This window comes from Bactrocera neohumeralis, chromosome 2, assembly GCF_024586455.1.
Source record: "Bactrocera neohumeralis isolate Rockhampton chromosome 2, APGP_CSIRO_Bneo_wtdbg2-racon-allhic-juicebox.fasta_v2, whole genome shotgun sequence".
NCBI classification, from domain to species: domain Eukaryota; kingdom Metazoa; phylum Arthropoda; class Insecta; order Diptera; family Tephritidae; genus Bactrocera; species Bactrocera neohumeralis.
In genome coordinates, this window is record NC_065919.1 from 58,151,509 (window position 1) to 58,167,396 (window position 15,888).

Consider the following 15,888-nt stretch of genomic DNA (forward strand, 5'->3'; position numbering starts at 1 on the left):
AGTTTTACGGCAATTGGGTTTACGGAAACCAAAGGTTTTTCAGATTTTATATGAAAATCAGATTTGTATCCGACAAAAGACTGCCAACTAGGTAGCATTCCTCAAGTAATGTTGTTCGGAATTTGATAAAAAGTGTCATTACTGGCGAAAAACTAACCCTGCAATTTAGTTCTGTTTTCAAATCTGAGTAGAAGCATGAAGGAACAGGAATTTTTTCTATGAGCGTAGTAGGAACTGAGTTTAGTGGAGATTTGTGAATATGCTGTTGGGAATGTTAGTACTCCGCAATGGAATCTCTCGCACAATTTGCTCCATAAATTTCAGATAAACAGTGGATTCCAATCTGCAATGCGCGAACGAATCTTGCTCGCCTCTAAAGACCCTATGGAGTCCTGGCGACAATCAGTGAGGACTGACTCAATGGAAGAACTCAACAATATTCCGTAGTAGAAAACTATATCAGCAGTGATTCGAGATTGTTGGAGTATAAACGTTTAAGGAAACAATATTTTAACAGAACAAAATTACTATTCATGGGTAATTAAATATTATTTAATAACAATGAAAAGTCACCTTGTCTACTGAACTCACCACATACAAAACCAAAATTAAATAAGACAGAAAAATTAGTAAGCCCGATTGGGTCAACACTTTTTAGAACATGAAATGCCAATTAATAACGATTACTATTTTAGTAGTAACAACAACAAATCACAAATCGATAAATGTAAAAGCTGTAAAACGTGAAACTACGTTTTCCATGATTCATTGCTACACACAAAAAAAAAGTTAAAAAGGTGAAAGAAAAATATCACAGACACGATAAATTTAAATATAAACATATATTACAATGTAAGTATGTGGGTGTATATTTAAAATATGAGTAATGTATGCATCCCACGACAGTAAGTCATTACATACATATGTATGTACGTACAAACACCTGAGGTTTGTAAAAAACAAAAAGCCAACAACACAAAGTAAACACAGCACTTGATGGGCTAAAAATCGATAATTTAATATTGAATGACCGAGAGTGAAGTCACTCGCCCTCAATATTTTCCTTTCATGCACGCATGTGGGTGATAAGAATGGACAGATAACGCGAAATGGAAATTATCGAACAGGCAGCTAGGCAAAGTTGGATCTATCGATTGGATAAGAACAAACGAATCAAATGAAATGCTTTCGAACTGCCAACAGAACGTCAACGACTTATTAAAAATTTCTGCTGTGAATGAATAACTTTCAAAAGGGGTGAGTACTAGTGTAACAGTGACATGAATAATTTATTTTTATGCTAGCCAACAAGGTGATTGAGGAAAAAGTTGCTGCAGTGAGGCCAAAAGTTTTCGATGTTTCCGTTTAACAATGGTGCGATTTCAAGTAACGGGTTATCCTAATAGAGGTACTTTTCTCAATACTATTCGCAACACCATCAACCATCTTGAGATCCAGCATTCATTATCGGATAATATTCAACCGAATAGACCACGTCCGGTACGCAGTAAAGAAAATATAGCAGTCGTCGAGATCTTAAATTGAATTGATCGCTTTATTCTATGGGCTCTTGAAAAGTTCCAAGAAGATTCGACGTTTTCGAGACAAATTTTGCTCAGCGATGACGCATTTTGGACGAAGATCAACCTGAAGAGATTCAAGAGCTGCCATTTCATTCAGAAAAAAACAACGGTTTGGTGTGGTTTGTGGGCCGGTGGAATCATCGGTCCATATTTCTTCAAAAATGATGCCGGTGAGAACGTAACCGTCATTTGCGACCGTTATGCCGTCATTATTACCAACTATTTTTATGTCTGAAATTGAAGCTAGTGATCTTGGCGACATATGGTTTCAACAAGACGGCGTCACTTCACACACATCACATCAACGAATGGATTTATTGAGAGAACCCTTCGGTGAGCAGATAATTTCACATTTTGAACCAAGATTGTGTGATATCACACCGTTACACTTTTTTCTGTGAGTATGTATAAAGTCTGTAATCTATGCGAACAATCCCGCTTCGATTCAGGTCTTGAAGCATAACATCACGTTTTTCATTCGCCAGTTACCAGTCGAAATGCTCAAACTAGTAATCGAAAATTGGTCTTAACGGATGGACCGTCCTATACGTAGCCGCGGCTAAAATTTAAAAGAGATAATCTCAAAAAATAAATGCAAAATAATGTTCTTTTGAGTGATAATAAACATTTCCCATTCAATTTGAAGTTTCTGTCTTTTTTCTTTAAAAAAAGTAAGAAACCTTGAAATAGATCACCCTTTAGCATGACGAACCGAATTTTACCTCCATAAATCACCAAGCAAAAAATAGCAATTGTTTTAATGGAGAAACGAAATTTGCATATTAGTTTTAGGGTAGTCACTAATTTATCTAACAATAAATAAATAAATTACAATTGAAAAGTCAATGCCCTTAATATTAATTTCGAATATAAGCTTCAACAAAATTTCATCTAAATGTTCGGATGCTTGGCAAATGAAGAGTCATGACAGACATATTGGCGATTTCTTATTCCACACATATACACATATACGTATATGTACTCACATATATTTATACATATATATATGACACATAAATAATATTTATTGAATGCTCAAAAGAGACACAAGAAGCAATTTTTACTTGCACAGGATGAAATTTTGAAATTATTCTCATTGCATATGTACTATATGTACATACATCTTACAAATTATAGACCTTGCCACTGTTTTTTTTTTTATTTTCACCATATTAATAAAAAAAAGTGTTAAGCAATTATTTCATTTTGCTTGTTCGCGAATGTTAAAAATAAGTATTACCCAAAAATTACCCTGAAAAATATCAGACAATGCATGTGCGTAATGTGGCGAAACGATGGAACTCATGACAAGCCCGTCTACCAACACGACTGCATTATGGTATATTTGTACAAATTAATGTATTTCTGTACATCATACTTTGATGCATTTAATCAAATTTGAAGCAAGAGGAAGGCGGTCATGAAGAGACTGGTTCTGTACTATAACTTTTCAAACTAGATTCAAAGTGGAACCGAGTTGATTAATGGCACTTTTGTACAGCCTTTATAGCTATGGCGAATCTTGAAACGAAACAATATTTGGGGATTAACAGTTTTCTTGGACAAAATGATTCTTGATTTTGTTTACGTTTTGTCGATCTCAGCAATTACCAATATTGTAGAGAACTTTGTAAAGAATGCTTCATAAAAATTCTTAGGCCACGCTCTGCAACACTAAGTCTTCAGTTAAAAACAGTTGGATTAGAAAACAGTTAATTTGTAATAAGAAGATATTTTGATGATATTCAAGCATATATTAGTGAAAGCGGAATGGAAATTGGGCTCTTTCTATGGGCTGTTATTGTTTAAGGGGTTACATGGGTTTACGGGTTTCAAATAATCGTTTGTTTATTGTCTTATTAAATTTTAAAACATCTCTAGAATAAAACATGAATAAGTTCAGTAGCTATCAAACCTTCTGCCAACCTGGTATTATATGCTCTCAACTGAAAGACCGGCTCACTTTCAAAACCAGTTTTATGATATAGGTTATATTAGATAGGTAAATTTTAACCAATCACAACAAACCTTGACACATACACTGATAATCGATCAATTAATTCATGAGAACGTCAAAAACTACCTGTGAGGAAAGGCCTTAAGAGGTTACATGGGTTTCCTCGGGTAAAAAAAAGCATTTTTTCAACAATTTTTTTCTGATATAAAAAATTTAATATTATATTAGAATTTTTCATTGTTACAAACACACACTATTAACAAAGAAATTCCGAATGTTTTAGAAAAAAATATTTTAAACTCGGCCATTGCGACGCCATTTCCGGTGACCACTCGGAAAAAAGATGAGCCCGCGTTGGCAGTAAACCCTTACAGGAACATATAAAGTGAAAAAATATGTGTTTTGGTTAGAACCATATATTAGAACTTGGACGAAACAAAAAAAACTGAAAATTTGATTTTTGACAGACATTTTTACTAAAAATATTAAACTTTCTGTGAAAATTTCGTGATATTTTTTTTTTAAATAGTCGTAATCGAAAAAAATTCCTTCGTCCAAGTCTTTAAGAATTGTATCTTAAAGATCTGTGCAAAATTTTATGAAGGTCGGTTGAGTAGTTCTCGAGAAATCTAGCCAACCGTCTTTAAAAACACAGTTTCGAGTAAAACGCATTTACAGACGGCGCACTAGTCCAGCTAGTCTCTAGCGCACAAGTTCTCAAGGCTGTATCTTAGAAACTATTACTCGGATCAAATTGAAAATTTGGGACAATATTCTAGAGGTGTTGTTGACTTTAATAAGACAATAAAGAAGACGATTTTTTTAAACCCGTAAACCCATGTAACCCTTTATAAACATATCCGAACTCATAAAAATTGCATAAAACCAGAAAAAGGACTAGTATTGGAACAAAAGCTTAGAAAAACTAAAAACTCTCACTTTTCCCGGGTATTGCACAAACTTACTAGTGAAATTAACGCATTCGCTAATAAAATTATATTTTATAAGATTGTGTGCATTTTTATTTTACCAACAACAACAATTATTGTCGTGAGCGTGTCACCAACTTTTGCAACAGCAGTGCCAACGACAACAGCAGCGCCAGCAACAGCAGTAGCAACAGTAAAGCATTGCCACTTATACAAAAAAAAACAGCATCAGCTCGCGGCAGCATCTGACCGACTTGCTGACTAAACGACTGGATGTTCTTGATTCGTCGCGTTAAGGCGAACGCTTTGAAGATAAATTTGTTGGCTGCTATTTTTGTTTGCCTGCATGTGTTTTTGTTGTATTTTTAAGTGTATAATTCTGCATTTGTTTTTTTTTCTTGCTGTTTTTGTTATTCTTTCTTTGCGTTCAATGCAAATGTATGCAAATAATAAGACGAAACGTTTTAAAAAATTCATTTTATTATGGAAAAACGTTGAATCAGTTGCAGCCCGCGGCGGGGTGGAAAAAGAATAAGAAAAACAAAAAAACACACAAAACGAGAAAAATAAAAAAAAGAGAAAAAAGAGAAAAACAACAAAAAATAATTTTATAAAAAATTAACTCAATTCAGCACGAGTTTAGTATAGTCAATTAGCGTTGACCCAAATGCAATTTTTGCGATTTTTTTTTTATTTTTGCTTGCATCTAATTTTAGAAAGTTATGGACATTTTGCAGTTTCGTGCAAAGTCGTCTGTGATAATAAATTTATGTTAAACAGATATTTTCTAGGTTATGATTTTTTGATATGTTTGTTGTAGGAAACTGTTTGTTTTTCTTTTTTATATTTGTAAAATTATTGATTTCGAAAGTCAAGTTAGCATATTTACGCAAGTAGAACCAGTTGAATTGCTTAGGAGGGTTGTAAAGCAGACATAATTGCTTTAGGAGCTTTGGAAACAGAGATTATAAAAACACAGTATTGTGAGGATTATATTACAAAGTAATATTTTTTATTAAAATGTTTTAAAATATTTTAAAAGAAAGATAGTCGAAAAACTGCAACAATTTCTAAGATATTATTCTCGATAGTTTTAAAACAGTATATTTGAAATCTTTAAAAACAGGTCAAATTCATTTATAGCCAACATTTTGGACTCCTTTTTCCAAATCAGAAGTATTTCGTAAAACAAACAATTAGTATAAATCACAAAAACTGGCATAATTAAATAAGTAACGGGTGATCCAAGTAGAGGTACTTGTATCAAAACCCTTATTTTTTGACAGATCAAGCGTGAATCGTGTCAAGATGTCATGTTATTTTTGTTCAGTATTATTTACATCATGGAAAGACTTACGTCTGAACAACGTTTACAAATCGTTCAACTTTATTACGAAAATTCACGTTCTGTAAAGAATGTGTTTCGCGCGCTTCGCTCAACTTATGGTCAACATAATCGGCCTACTGAGCGTACTATTCGCAACACCATCACCCATCTTGAGACCCAGCATTCATTATTGGATAATATTCGACCGAATAGACAACGTCCAACATGCAGCGAAGAAAATATAGTACAGGTTTTGTCCGGAAAGTAATAGGACTGATTTTCTTCCGCCGCGACTGGTCAGTTGTCTCCGAGCACGTGGGGTTTCGGTGGTACCAGGCCTTTTTGGAGGGCCGGGAAGAGGTCGCTGATGAAGACCAGAAGAATGAGCAATTCCAAAGTGGAAATGATGCTCATTCTCTTTTTTGACATCAAAGACATCGTCCACCATGAATTTGTTCCTCTTGGACAAACCATCAACGCCATGTTTTATGTGGAGGTCCTCAGAGACTCAAACGAAGAATACAATGGGTGTGACAAGACATCACAGCCGGTTGGAAGTTGCACCACGACAACGCTCCGGCTCACAACGTTTTTCTTGTGAACAGCTACCAAACCAAAGCCGGCATCCCAATGCTTCCGCAACCGCCCTATAGCTCAGATGTGACACAGCCAAATTTTGTTCAGCGTGAGCCTAATTTCTGGCTTAATGGATACACATATATATGTATGTAAATAAAAGCAAAATTGCCGCATTTGGCACGAAGAGCAACTTGAAAAAATTCAAGAGCTGACATTTCATTCGGCTTGGTGTCGATTGTGGGCCCGTAGAATCATCGGTACATATGTAAATCTTTAAAAATGGTGGCGGTGAGAACGTAACCGTCAATGGCGAACGTTATCGCGCCATGATAACCGACTAATTTGATGCCTGAAATTGAAGCTCGTGATCTCGGCGATATTTGGTTTCAACAATACGACGCCACTTTCCACACATCGCATCAATCAATGGATTTATTGAGAGAACACTTCGGTGAGCAGATAATATCACGTTTTGGAACCTCAAAATGCATCACCCTTTAAAACATAGATTATTCTTCGAAGAAAAAATATCAAAATTGGCTGCATTTTTGGCGAAAAAAAAGTTGTACAATTGGCTGTTTTAATACATCTGACTGCAAATACTTCCTGCTTTGCTCTGCTGTGTATGCAGAAAAAAACAAACAAAAACAAACAATATTGAACAACGGTATAAACTGTTCTTCTTTGTTTAAAGCAAAGCGACCTCGAATAAAAGAGGAAGTTGCTTTGCAGCAATTTAATAAATTTATATATGGTTCTTGACTGCAGTGGAGAATATTAATAAACATTTCTATTGAGCAAAACTCAAGTCAAAATAAATCAAAAAAGTAAAAAAAAAAAAAAATTCTTATATATGAAGTTCTTATAAGTATTATAATTGTAAGTATACAAAATATAAGTATATACTATATACCTAAAGGTGAATATTTTTGATAAATGTGTAAATTTGAATTAACATACTAAAATGTGAAAGGTTAAAAACCACATCAAGCTTATTAATTAATAAAAAAAGCTTGTCACATTCAATTAAGTTGAAGAGACACATGAAGAAAATATAGCAATATAAATATGTATGTTATATTAAAGCAGGTCGATATTTTTTTCTGCGGGATATGTTCTACGGATCAGTGTGAACAACTTTGCCTAAAGGAATATGGGAAATCTGAATAATCGGTTGTATGGGAGATATGTGATATAGCTGTCCAATCTGGCCAATTCCAACAAATAATCAATAGAGTATCAAAATGCACCTACGTATGAAATTTCATTTGGATATTTTAAAAACTGACGAACAAATTTTTATGATCCCTTAAAAACTTTGCCTTAAAAATCGCTGCCTCGAAACCAGTTTTCGATGTCTCTTAAGGAAAGTTGTGCATAATGATCCGTAAAACATTTCCCGCATACGCTATTTTTCGTTTTTTTTTTTTGTTTTGGCACCCTATAAATCGACCCACACTAATGTATCCGAATGTAAGAACTGCAATTAAATTTGGCTTTTTGTAAAAAATTGTTTGAAAATCGAAACGGAGACCAAGTAAAAAATTTGGATACACTAACGCAGTGAAAACAGTATATTAGGCTAGAAGTTTGGCAACCAACATAGCTACATACAATAAACATATCAAATAAGTATGTATAACCCAAGCCACACTGGGGTCAACAGCAAACTCGCAACATTTTGGCAATGACAACTGTAAATATATTCAAAATTATTTTTGTTACCTCTTTAAATAAATCCAATTGGCTGATAAATGGGCTCAAATCGAATTCTTCACTCGCTGCCGCTTGCCCATTATCCTCGCCACTTTCCGTTTCTTTCTTAATCTTCGGCGCTGCTTCGTCGCTGGTACTTGAGGCGGTGGCCACTTCATTTTCTACCACAAATTCCTCCTCCTCTTTGTCGAGTTGTTCGGTTTTAATGCTTGCAATATCGGCCGGTTCGGGAAAAGTATCATTTAATGCGCCTGCGCCAACTGTTTCCTCCTTAACCGCAACACCGCCCGCCACTGCGCTTGCGAAACTCGGAAAAAACATATCCAAATTAACATCAATATAGGTGTTGTTGTGCGGCTCATCTTTGAGCGGCAAGCCCGCGTAGGGATTGTTGACGGCCAAATCGCCAAAGTCACGCAGATCGGCCAAGTTTTGCTCCCACACCGAACGCTGATCTTGAAAGTTCTCCGAATTGAGAAACACATCCAACTCCGAAGCGGGCAAACCCATATTGCTGGCATTCGTGCTGGCCGCCGCAGCAGCCGCAGCCGCATTAGCGGCCTGTTCCAAGGCCGCAGCACCGGCCACATTCACACTACTAGCGGTGCTCGTCGTCGAACTCGTTGTTGCCTGCAATTCCGGTAGGGTGGCGGTCTGATTGGTGCCACCATCATTTTGCACATTCAACATGTAAGCGGTCACGTTATATTGCGGCGGTGTGGCGTCATGTTGGCGATCATAGCGTATTAGATCCTCTATGAGTGGCATCATAGTTTTGCGATTCGCATACGGATACTCCACCATCGGCACGGCGCGCAACATTTCCAATTCCCAGCCATCGCCATCGCGCAACTCCAACTGTGAATCCCAATTGCGCAGGCGTTGCTGCAGGAAATTATCCGGATCCACGTGCAGCAGGCTCAAGGCCAATGCTAACTGCAGCATCTTCATGGCGTACGATTTCTTGTTCGATATCATGTTGAGCCGTTGTGAAGCTAGCGCTAACGGTAATACTAGCGTAGTTATTTAACGTTGTGTGTGCGCAGGACTCTGGCACCCACTTGTCACCCCTACCCTCCGACCCCCGAAAAGTGTGTGAAATGTCACAGTCTAACTGTGACAATCAACTTTCAGTGTCGACGGCGACGTCGACGCAGTCGCCGCGGCGCGTTGCCTTGAATTTGAGGTTAATTTGTGCGTTGGTGCTTTGACTTTTCTGCTTTAATTTAGTCGGATTTGATATAAACTATAAATATGTGGTTATGTAATAATTTTCTGTTCCTCGGGGGGGTTACGAATCTGTCCCGATTTAAGTTGTCGCAATGTTTAATTGTTTCTGGCTTTTACTGCAGTCGTTTTTGCACCACAAATTGTTTTATGGATTTACTGTTGTTGCTGTTATAAATATTTATTTGTTGTTTTTGGTGCACACAAACGTTCTCTTTATGCCTCGCACCGTTAAATCGCAATTAGCCCACAATTAATTAAAAGCGCTGAAAGAGATCAGAGAAAAATAATATATAAATAAATATATAAATTCGTATGTGTGTTTAAATGTGTGTACGAGGCAATATATAAATGTGATTGGACATATACTAAATATGTAAAAATAATTAAGCTATGAATGTGAGCAATTTATTTACAAATATGACAAGTGAAGGATGCTTGCTGTTTTCGTTCGCGCAAATGGCGAGCAGTAAGTAATGATATGTAAATGAGATTACGTTAATGGATGTATGGATGTATATGATGGTATAAGGAAGTGTTGTGACCAAGAATGGAATAGACGGGACCTTCCGCAACAACGGCGGAGCAGAAAAATATCTCATATGAAGCTGTCAGGATGCATCTAAATTACTTATGAGCCAAGTATTTTCCGTAAACACACAATAAAATCAAAAATCCGACAGAAATAATGGTTCTAATAGAGGCGACCGGAGACAGGATTATTTGAGAGTTAACTTTTTTCTTTTTGATATGAACAATAATTCAACTAGAGGCGATCTTGAGGTGAACTCCGGTACTATGAAGTACTCAAAATCTACATAAGAATTAGGATTAACATAATATTAATGGCAATAACAGAAGAATTGTATCAAAGAAAATTGCCAATATGCTTATTAAAGGGTTACTTGTACTTAGAACAACCAAACAACAACCACAAAATGAAACTCTAGATTTAGCTTCCAGAAGTTGAATTAGGTCATATATTATTTGAATATAAATAAATAAATTTTAAATATAATACTTAAAACATCTGTCTTTTTTAATTCAAAACTCAGTCAGTATCTTTCAATCGGAAGTACTAGGTATAGAGAAGGCCAGTGAAGTTCTATTGTATAACTACGAGAGGATATAAAACCAACCACATATACGTATACCGACAGACAGGCGGTATTACTGGCCTTGTTCAGTGTAGTCCACAGCTGCAGGAAGGCTTTAAGCTCACTATCAAATCAACTCCACTTGTCCGTAATTTGGGTTCCGGGTCACAGCAATATTTTCGGCAACGAAAACGCGGACGATTTTGCAAGATTAGGAGCCTTTTTAGACGAATACAATGTGGAGTCAATACCAAACCCGCTAGGAACGATCAAAAGATAGCTCAGAGCAGATGGAACTCAATAACAAGCAGTAAGGTGAGAAAGCAGATATGGCTTAAATGACAGAAAGAGAACTAAGGACCAACTATTTAGGTGTAGTAATAGCATATACAGACTTATAGCTACTGTAACGGGGCACTGGCTTTTTGGAGAACATATGCTAAAAATGCGCCTGCCTTATAACAAGGAAACTCTCTTCTGCTATTTCTGTGAATGCCCAACTCCGTCACAAACCGGATACAAAACACTTGGAATATATCAGACACCAAATCATGAATGGTTGTCCAGAAAAAGCATAACAGACATAAGTAGTTTCATTGAGAGCACGTTCAAGCCATACATAAAGCTGCAAGACCTTTCAAATGCCAGACGGAGGTTCAGTTTAAAACGGTCTAAGATTCATCCTGTCATACGTCATCCTGTATAACGTCAACGCTTTACGAGAAGTTTAGTAAAGACTTCATCTCTAATCCTAATACTTTATCTAGTCTCTTGAACTGCGAAGCTTCTAGATAACTAAAATGAGTTCCAGGTAAGGCAGGAGCAGAGGTATTGCAGTATTTCTCTCATGCCTACTTCCCAGCACTTTCTGCATGTGCCATCTTTAATAATGCCCTGTAAAGATGCCAACAACCGTCCTACAGTCTTTTCGAGACCGTGTGAATAAAAATTAAGTTTTTTTCCTCCTTTGCACATGAGCTTGGTGATCATAAGATATTCCATCTTACCCTGATTCATCTGTCAGTTCTTTCGGAAATTTCATCGTGACGTTACAATGTCGTTTTCAGTTACATGCGTATCTCCTGCACTGCTCCAGTCGCCAAACTCATCAGCTAATTTGTGCCCCGGAATGCCCTTATGGCCCAGAACACAGTACATACATATATAGTATGTGCAGCCGCTTCCCGGCAGCCACAACATCCACTTTCTTCTATGGTCGTTCCCTGATTCGATGTGAGACCAATAATTGCCGCTTGGCTACCGACGTATATATGATATGAACCTTAATGTTATTAACGATATCCCCAGCTTTTCTGACCGCTAAGACTTCCGTCTGAAAGATACTTCAATATGATGGCAACTTTAAGGGTCGCCTCAGACCTAGCTCTGTGCAATAGATCCCTGCACCACTCCATTAGCCATTTTTGATCCGTACGTGAAGATTTTGAAAGTTCCGCTTAGAAGATGGAACCTAATACAAAAGAGGGAATAATTCTTGTGCTTCCTTTAATGAACTTTACTTGTCCTTAGCTTCCGCTTAATATAAAAAAGTTATTTTCTTATGGCCATGACAAAATTCGGAACGTGTTTCTGCCTTATAACAGTTACTAATAAATAAATTAGTCAAATTAGCGAAAATCGAAATCAACATCACAAATGGTATAATAACAAAGATCGATTGTTATATTATTCTAATGATATTATTTCTAACAAAGTACGATATCACCGTTGTGGAATCGTCATTTTATTCGGTAGACCAATAGGAGAAAAATGCTCGAAAGTTAAAAAAAAAAAATCACGGATTCTGAAACTTTACAGCACTGTTTTCAGTAGAGGAAAATTCTCTAAAGGTTAAGGGAAACTATATGTATGTATATCACTTTCTATATTGCCTATCAAGAGACAAATTTTCGTTTGAGGAACCTACCTAGAGAGCCTACAAAAGAAGACCTCCAGCAATGTAGAATTAGCATGGTGAATGCATATGACATTAGTAAATTGAAATCAGTGGTAAATGTTCTCCGAGTTCCGATCCAAAGTGGATCTTATTGCATGTTGTATGGATATTAATTTTTTCTGTATGAAAATCATCCCAGATTTATGTCAAGGAAGGTAGGTATTTAAGGTAGATTCTGTGCAAGACAAATTTAATTTAACGCCGTTGAAGATGACAAGATAATGGCATACTTTTATAAAAATTTATATCAGCTAACGTTATCAATTAGGTGTAGGAAATGATGGGTGCAAAATAATTTCTTAAACTCACTTCCCACAATTTTTTTTTTTGGTGATCATTATGACATGCATATAATTTTGAACAGCCATAGCAAGAATGGTTTTCTAATCGCAAATTCAAGGTCATTTAAATACATACATACTATATACAAGTACATTATTTGAAAACGCAATATCTTTACTGCCTTTCTGCCATTTCGCATAAAAACATTTCCATGTAAACAAGATTATTTTTAATCTGCTTTTTAATTAAATTTCCAATAATTCGGAAATTATTTTTAGATTGATATTATTTTTAATGCACATTTTCTTATACTTTTATAAGCGACGAAGGTGTTAATTAAATAAGAATGCAGAATTCTGGAATTATACACAGGCTCATATACAATTATAAGAAATTTTTAGGTTTTTCCATCGATTTTACATATGTATGTATAGTATATGTGTACATATGACTTTTATTATTTTTTTATTAAAGTGAGGTAAAAAATATTCTTAGCTGCTTAAAACAAAACGATGAATGAGGATGAAGAAGAAATTACGCAGTGGCAGTTGAATGTTACGGTTGAACGGATGATGCTTTTTATGGCATTGGCATTACACATACCGATGAGATGTACAGTATGTCACAAAAATAAGTTTCTCAACTGTGAAAAGTTTTTAAAATGCTGTGATAATCTTTTTTAAGTGATTTTAGTGAAATTTTTTTTTAATAAAAAATTATTATTTTTTGTGAAATTTTTTTTTAAGCACCTAAATTTTTTTTCTTTTTTATTTTTTTGTTAAAAAAAAAATTTTTTTATTTAGTTTTATTTTTATTAACTATTTAGATTTTAAAAACAAATAATATATTTGAATTTTTAAATTTTCATTACCTTTATACATTTAGTTTCGAGTGTGACTCAAAACTAGCATTGCTTAAGACTTGTAAGACAGTTTCCTATATTTTTCAACGACTTAAAAGAGAAGAATCTCATTGTCAAGCCAATTGGAAATTTTGCATTTACTTATTATAGAAGGGAGAAACTTATTTTTGTGTCATACTGTAAGTCCTGCATTAAAGAATTATCTTTGATTATATTATGTATGAATGAATGGCCGTGGATATGTACACATAACGATAACACTATGCAACAAGTCTTTAGCGACTTTAGCAACATTCTTTCTTGACAGAAATTTTAGTTAATATTGGTTAGATGAACCACTGAACAAATTCTCAAGAATTTTTTGAGGTCAGCTCGAATGAAGGAGATATTTGCTTATATTCGTTTTTAGAAATAATTTTTCAAACACAATAAATTTATTAAAATAAAAATCGGTTTCCATAATATTATATCTCAAGAAAGAGCCAATAATTGCGTATATTATTGATGAAATGAAATTTTTTTCATAAGTGACCTTGAAGAGGCAATTGAAAAAAAAACAGAATCAGAAAATAATTTTTTTGGAAACTTTACTTTTTCATAGTAACCTTGAAAAAAATAATCCGGAAGTATTTTTTTATTTACTTTTCTCTAGTAACCTTAACCTTAACTTTTTTATGGTAACCTTAAAAAAAATAATCCGAATTTATTTTTTTTATTTACTTTTCTCAAGTAAAATGAATTTAGAAATCTAACCTAGCAGAATACCACTGAACATCAACGTACATACATATGTACATATCATATAGAATAGTTATGAACCAAAATTTCCAGCAAAGAATATCTATTTTGTTGCACAGTGTAATAAGTAATGTTATGTTAACAGTACGACGTGGGTGGTTGATGCGTACACAATGAATGCCAAAAATACTGTAAGCGAATATATTTTGCTATGTACACAAGTTGTTAAATGCATTCTGCGCACACAGACCATTGAAGTCAGTCGTACACTCACCTTTTCGGGCTTTTTTTGCGCCTGCACTATATTTGGTACACACGCCAGCTAACCGGAGAGGAAGAGGCAATATTGCTACGCAATTTACTTGCCACACAGCAGCTGACCCTCAGTCTGGGGTTTCAGAATAAAACAAAAACGTCGAAGAAGGCTGCTAGCCAATTGCAACGGCGTTGACAATGACAGCAGTTTGGCGGCGCGGGTGTGGAATGTTGTTGTCTTTTCTCCAAAGCAATAAAAAATAATACTTGTTGAAATTTTCGCAATTGTGCTGTTACAAGTTGAATGATCCTGTGTTATGTGATGTTTGTCCTTGCGCCCACGTGGGAGTCATGCAAACACACACACACAGACGCGCGCACAATAATACCGACAGGGTTGTCTCTATATATGCGAAAGCACAGTTACTTCGCGCAAATTCAGAAAAAGCAGTCGCACACGTACACAAAACTTGTTTGTTTGTGTAAATTTTCTTATTGCTTGTTGTTGTTGTATATTTTCAGGGGGCGCACAAGTGGGGTGCTCTGCTGTCTGGAGGGTAGTTGCAAGTTTGATATGAGTTGAACTTTTTTTTTATAATTACAGGTCACTGTACGGTGAAAATTCGAATTACATGCACGCGTTTAATGTTGTTGGTGTTGTTGAGATATTTATTTGTTTTTGTGAGTTTTTGTTGTTAAGTTATTATTATTGTTGTTGTTGCTGTTGCTGTTGCTGAAACTCTTGTTATTACTTTCGTTGTGTACTGCGTCGTTAATTTCCTAACACAATATTCACTTATTCGTTGTTTTTGTATAAAAATTCTGTTGCTGATCTGCTGCTATCGCACGCTCTACGTGCGTGTCCTTGAACTTGGCGAACGTACTTTCACTAATGCAGATAACGAATACTAAAAATTTGCGGCCAAACAATTGAAAAGTGTCTTTTTATAGAACAAATAGAACGGAAAAAGGGAAATAAAATAAAATGAAAAAATGCAAGCAAAAAAATTAAACCTAAAATACACAAAATGACGTCTACGAAGAAGGCAAAAAAAAGCGCTGTTGGTGCTTTGCACTTAGTTTAGCTTAAATATTGTGTCGAATTTTGAGATTTTTTTAATTTTCTTTTATTTTTTTTAAGTTTTTAGCACACTTATAATTTCATTTTATTTTACTTTATTTATTTTATGTTTTTGTTTTTATCCGCACATTTTTATTAAAAAATTTTGCAGCAGTCGTAAATTAAACGTATCAAAAATAGCATTCACTTTCGAAATCTTGCTTTTCACTTTTTTTGCTAACACACTATTGGGCGCTAGTACGAACCAGCCCCTTTTTCGTTTATTGCTTCACACCATCACCCACTATTCGCAGCTAAC

The 15,888-nt window shown here is 35.2% G+C and overlaps 1 protein-coding gene across 11 annotated transcripts in view; it reads right to left on the reverse strand.

Annotated features, from left to right (window-relative positions):
* LOC126751346 (segmentation protein cap'n'collar) overlaps positions 1-15,888 on the reverse strand; it is a 153,740-nt gene that overhangs the window by 112,586 nt on the left and 25,266 nt on the right. For 5 of the 11 annotated variants that reach the window (XM_050461542.1, XM_050461533.1, XM_050461534.1 and 2 more), the window contains exons 2-3: positions 14,529-15,450; positions 8,101-9,584 (exon numbers count right to left, since the gene is read on the reverse strand). The exons of 2 other annotated variants lie outside the window; for them this stretch is intronic. In XM_050461542.1, coding sequence (XP_050317499.1) covers positions 8,101-9,069 — 969 coding nt within the window. In that variant the 5' untranslated portion in view covers positions 9,070-9,584; positions 14,529-15,450. The remainder of the gene's footprint in view (positions 1-8,100; positions 9,585-14,528; positions 15,451-15,888) is intronic. 4 more of the 11 variants (XM_050461540.1, XM_050461538.1, XM_050461537.1 and 1 more) reach the window with 1 other exon arrangement.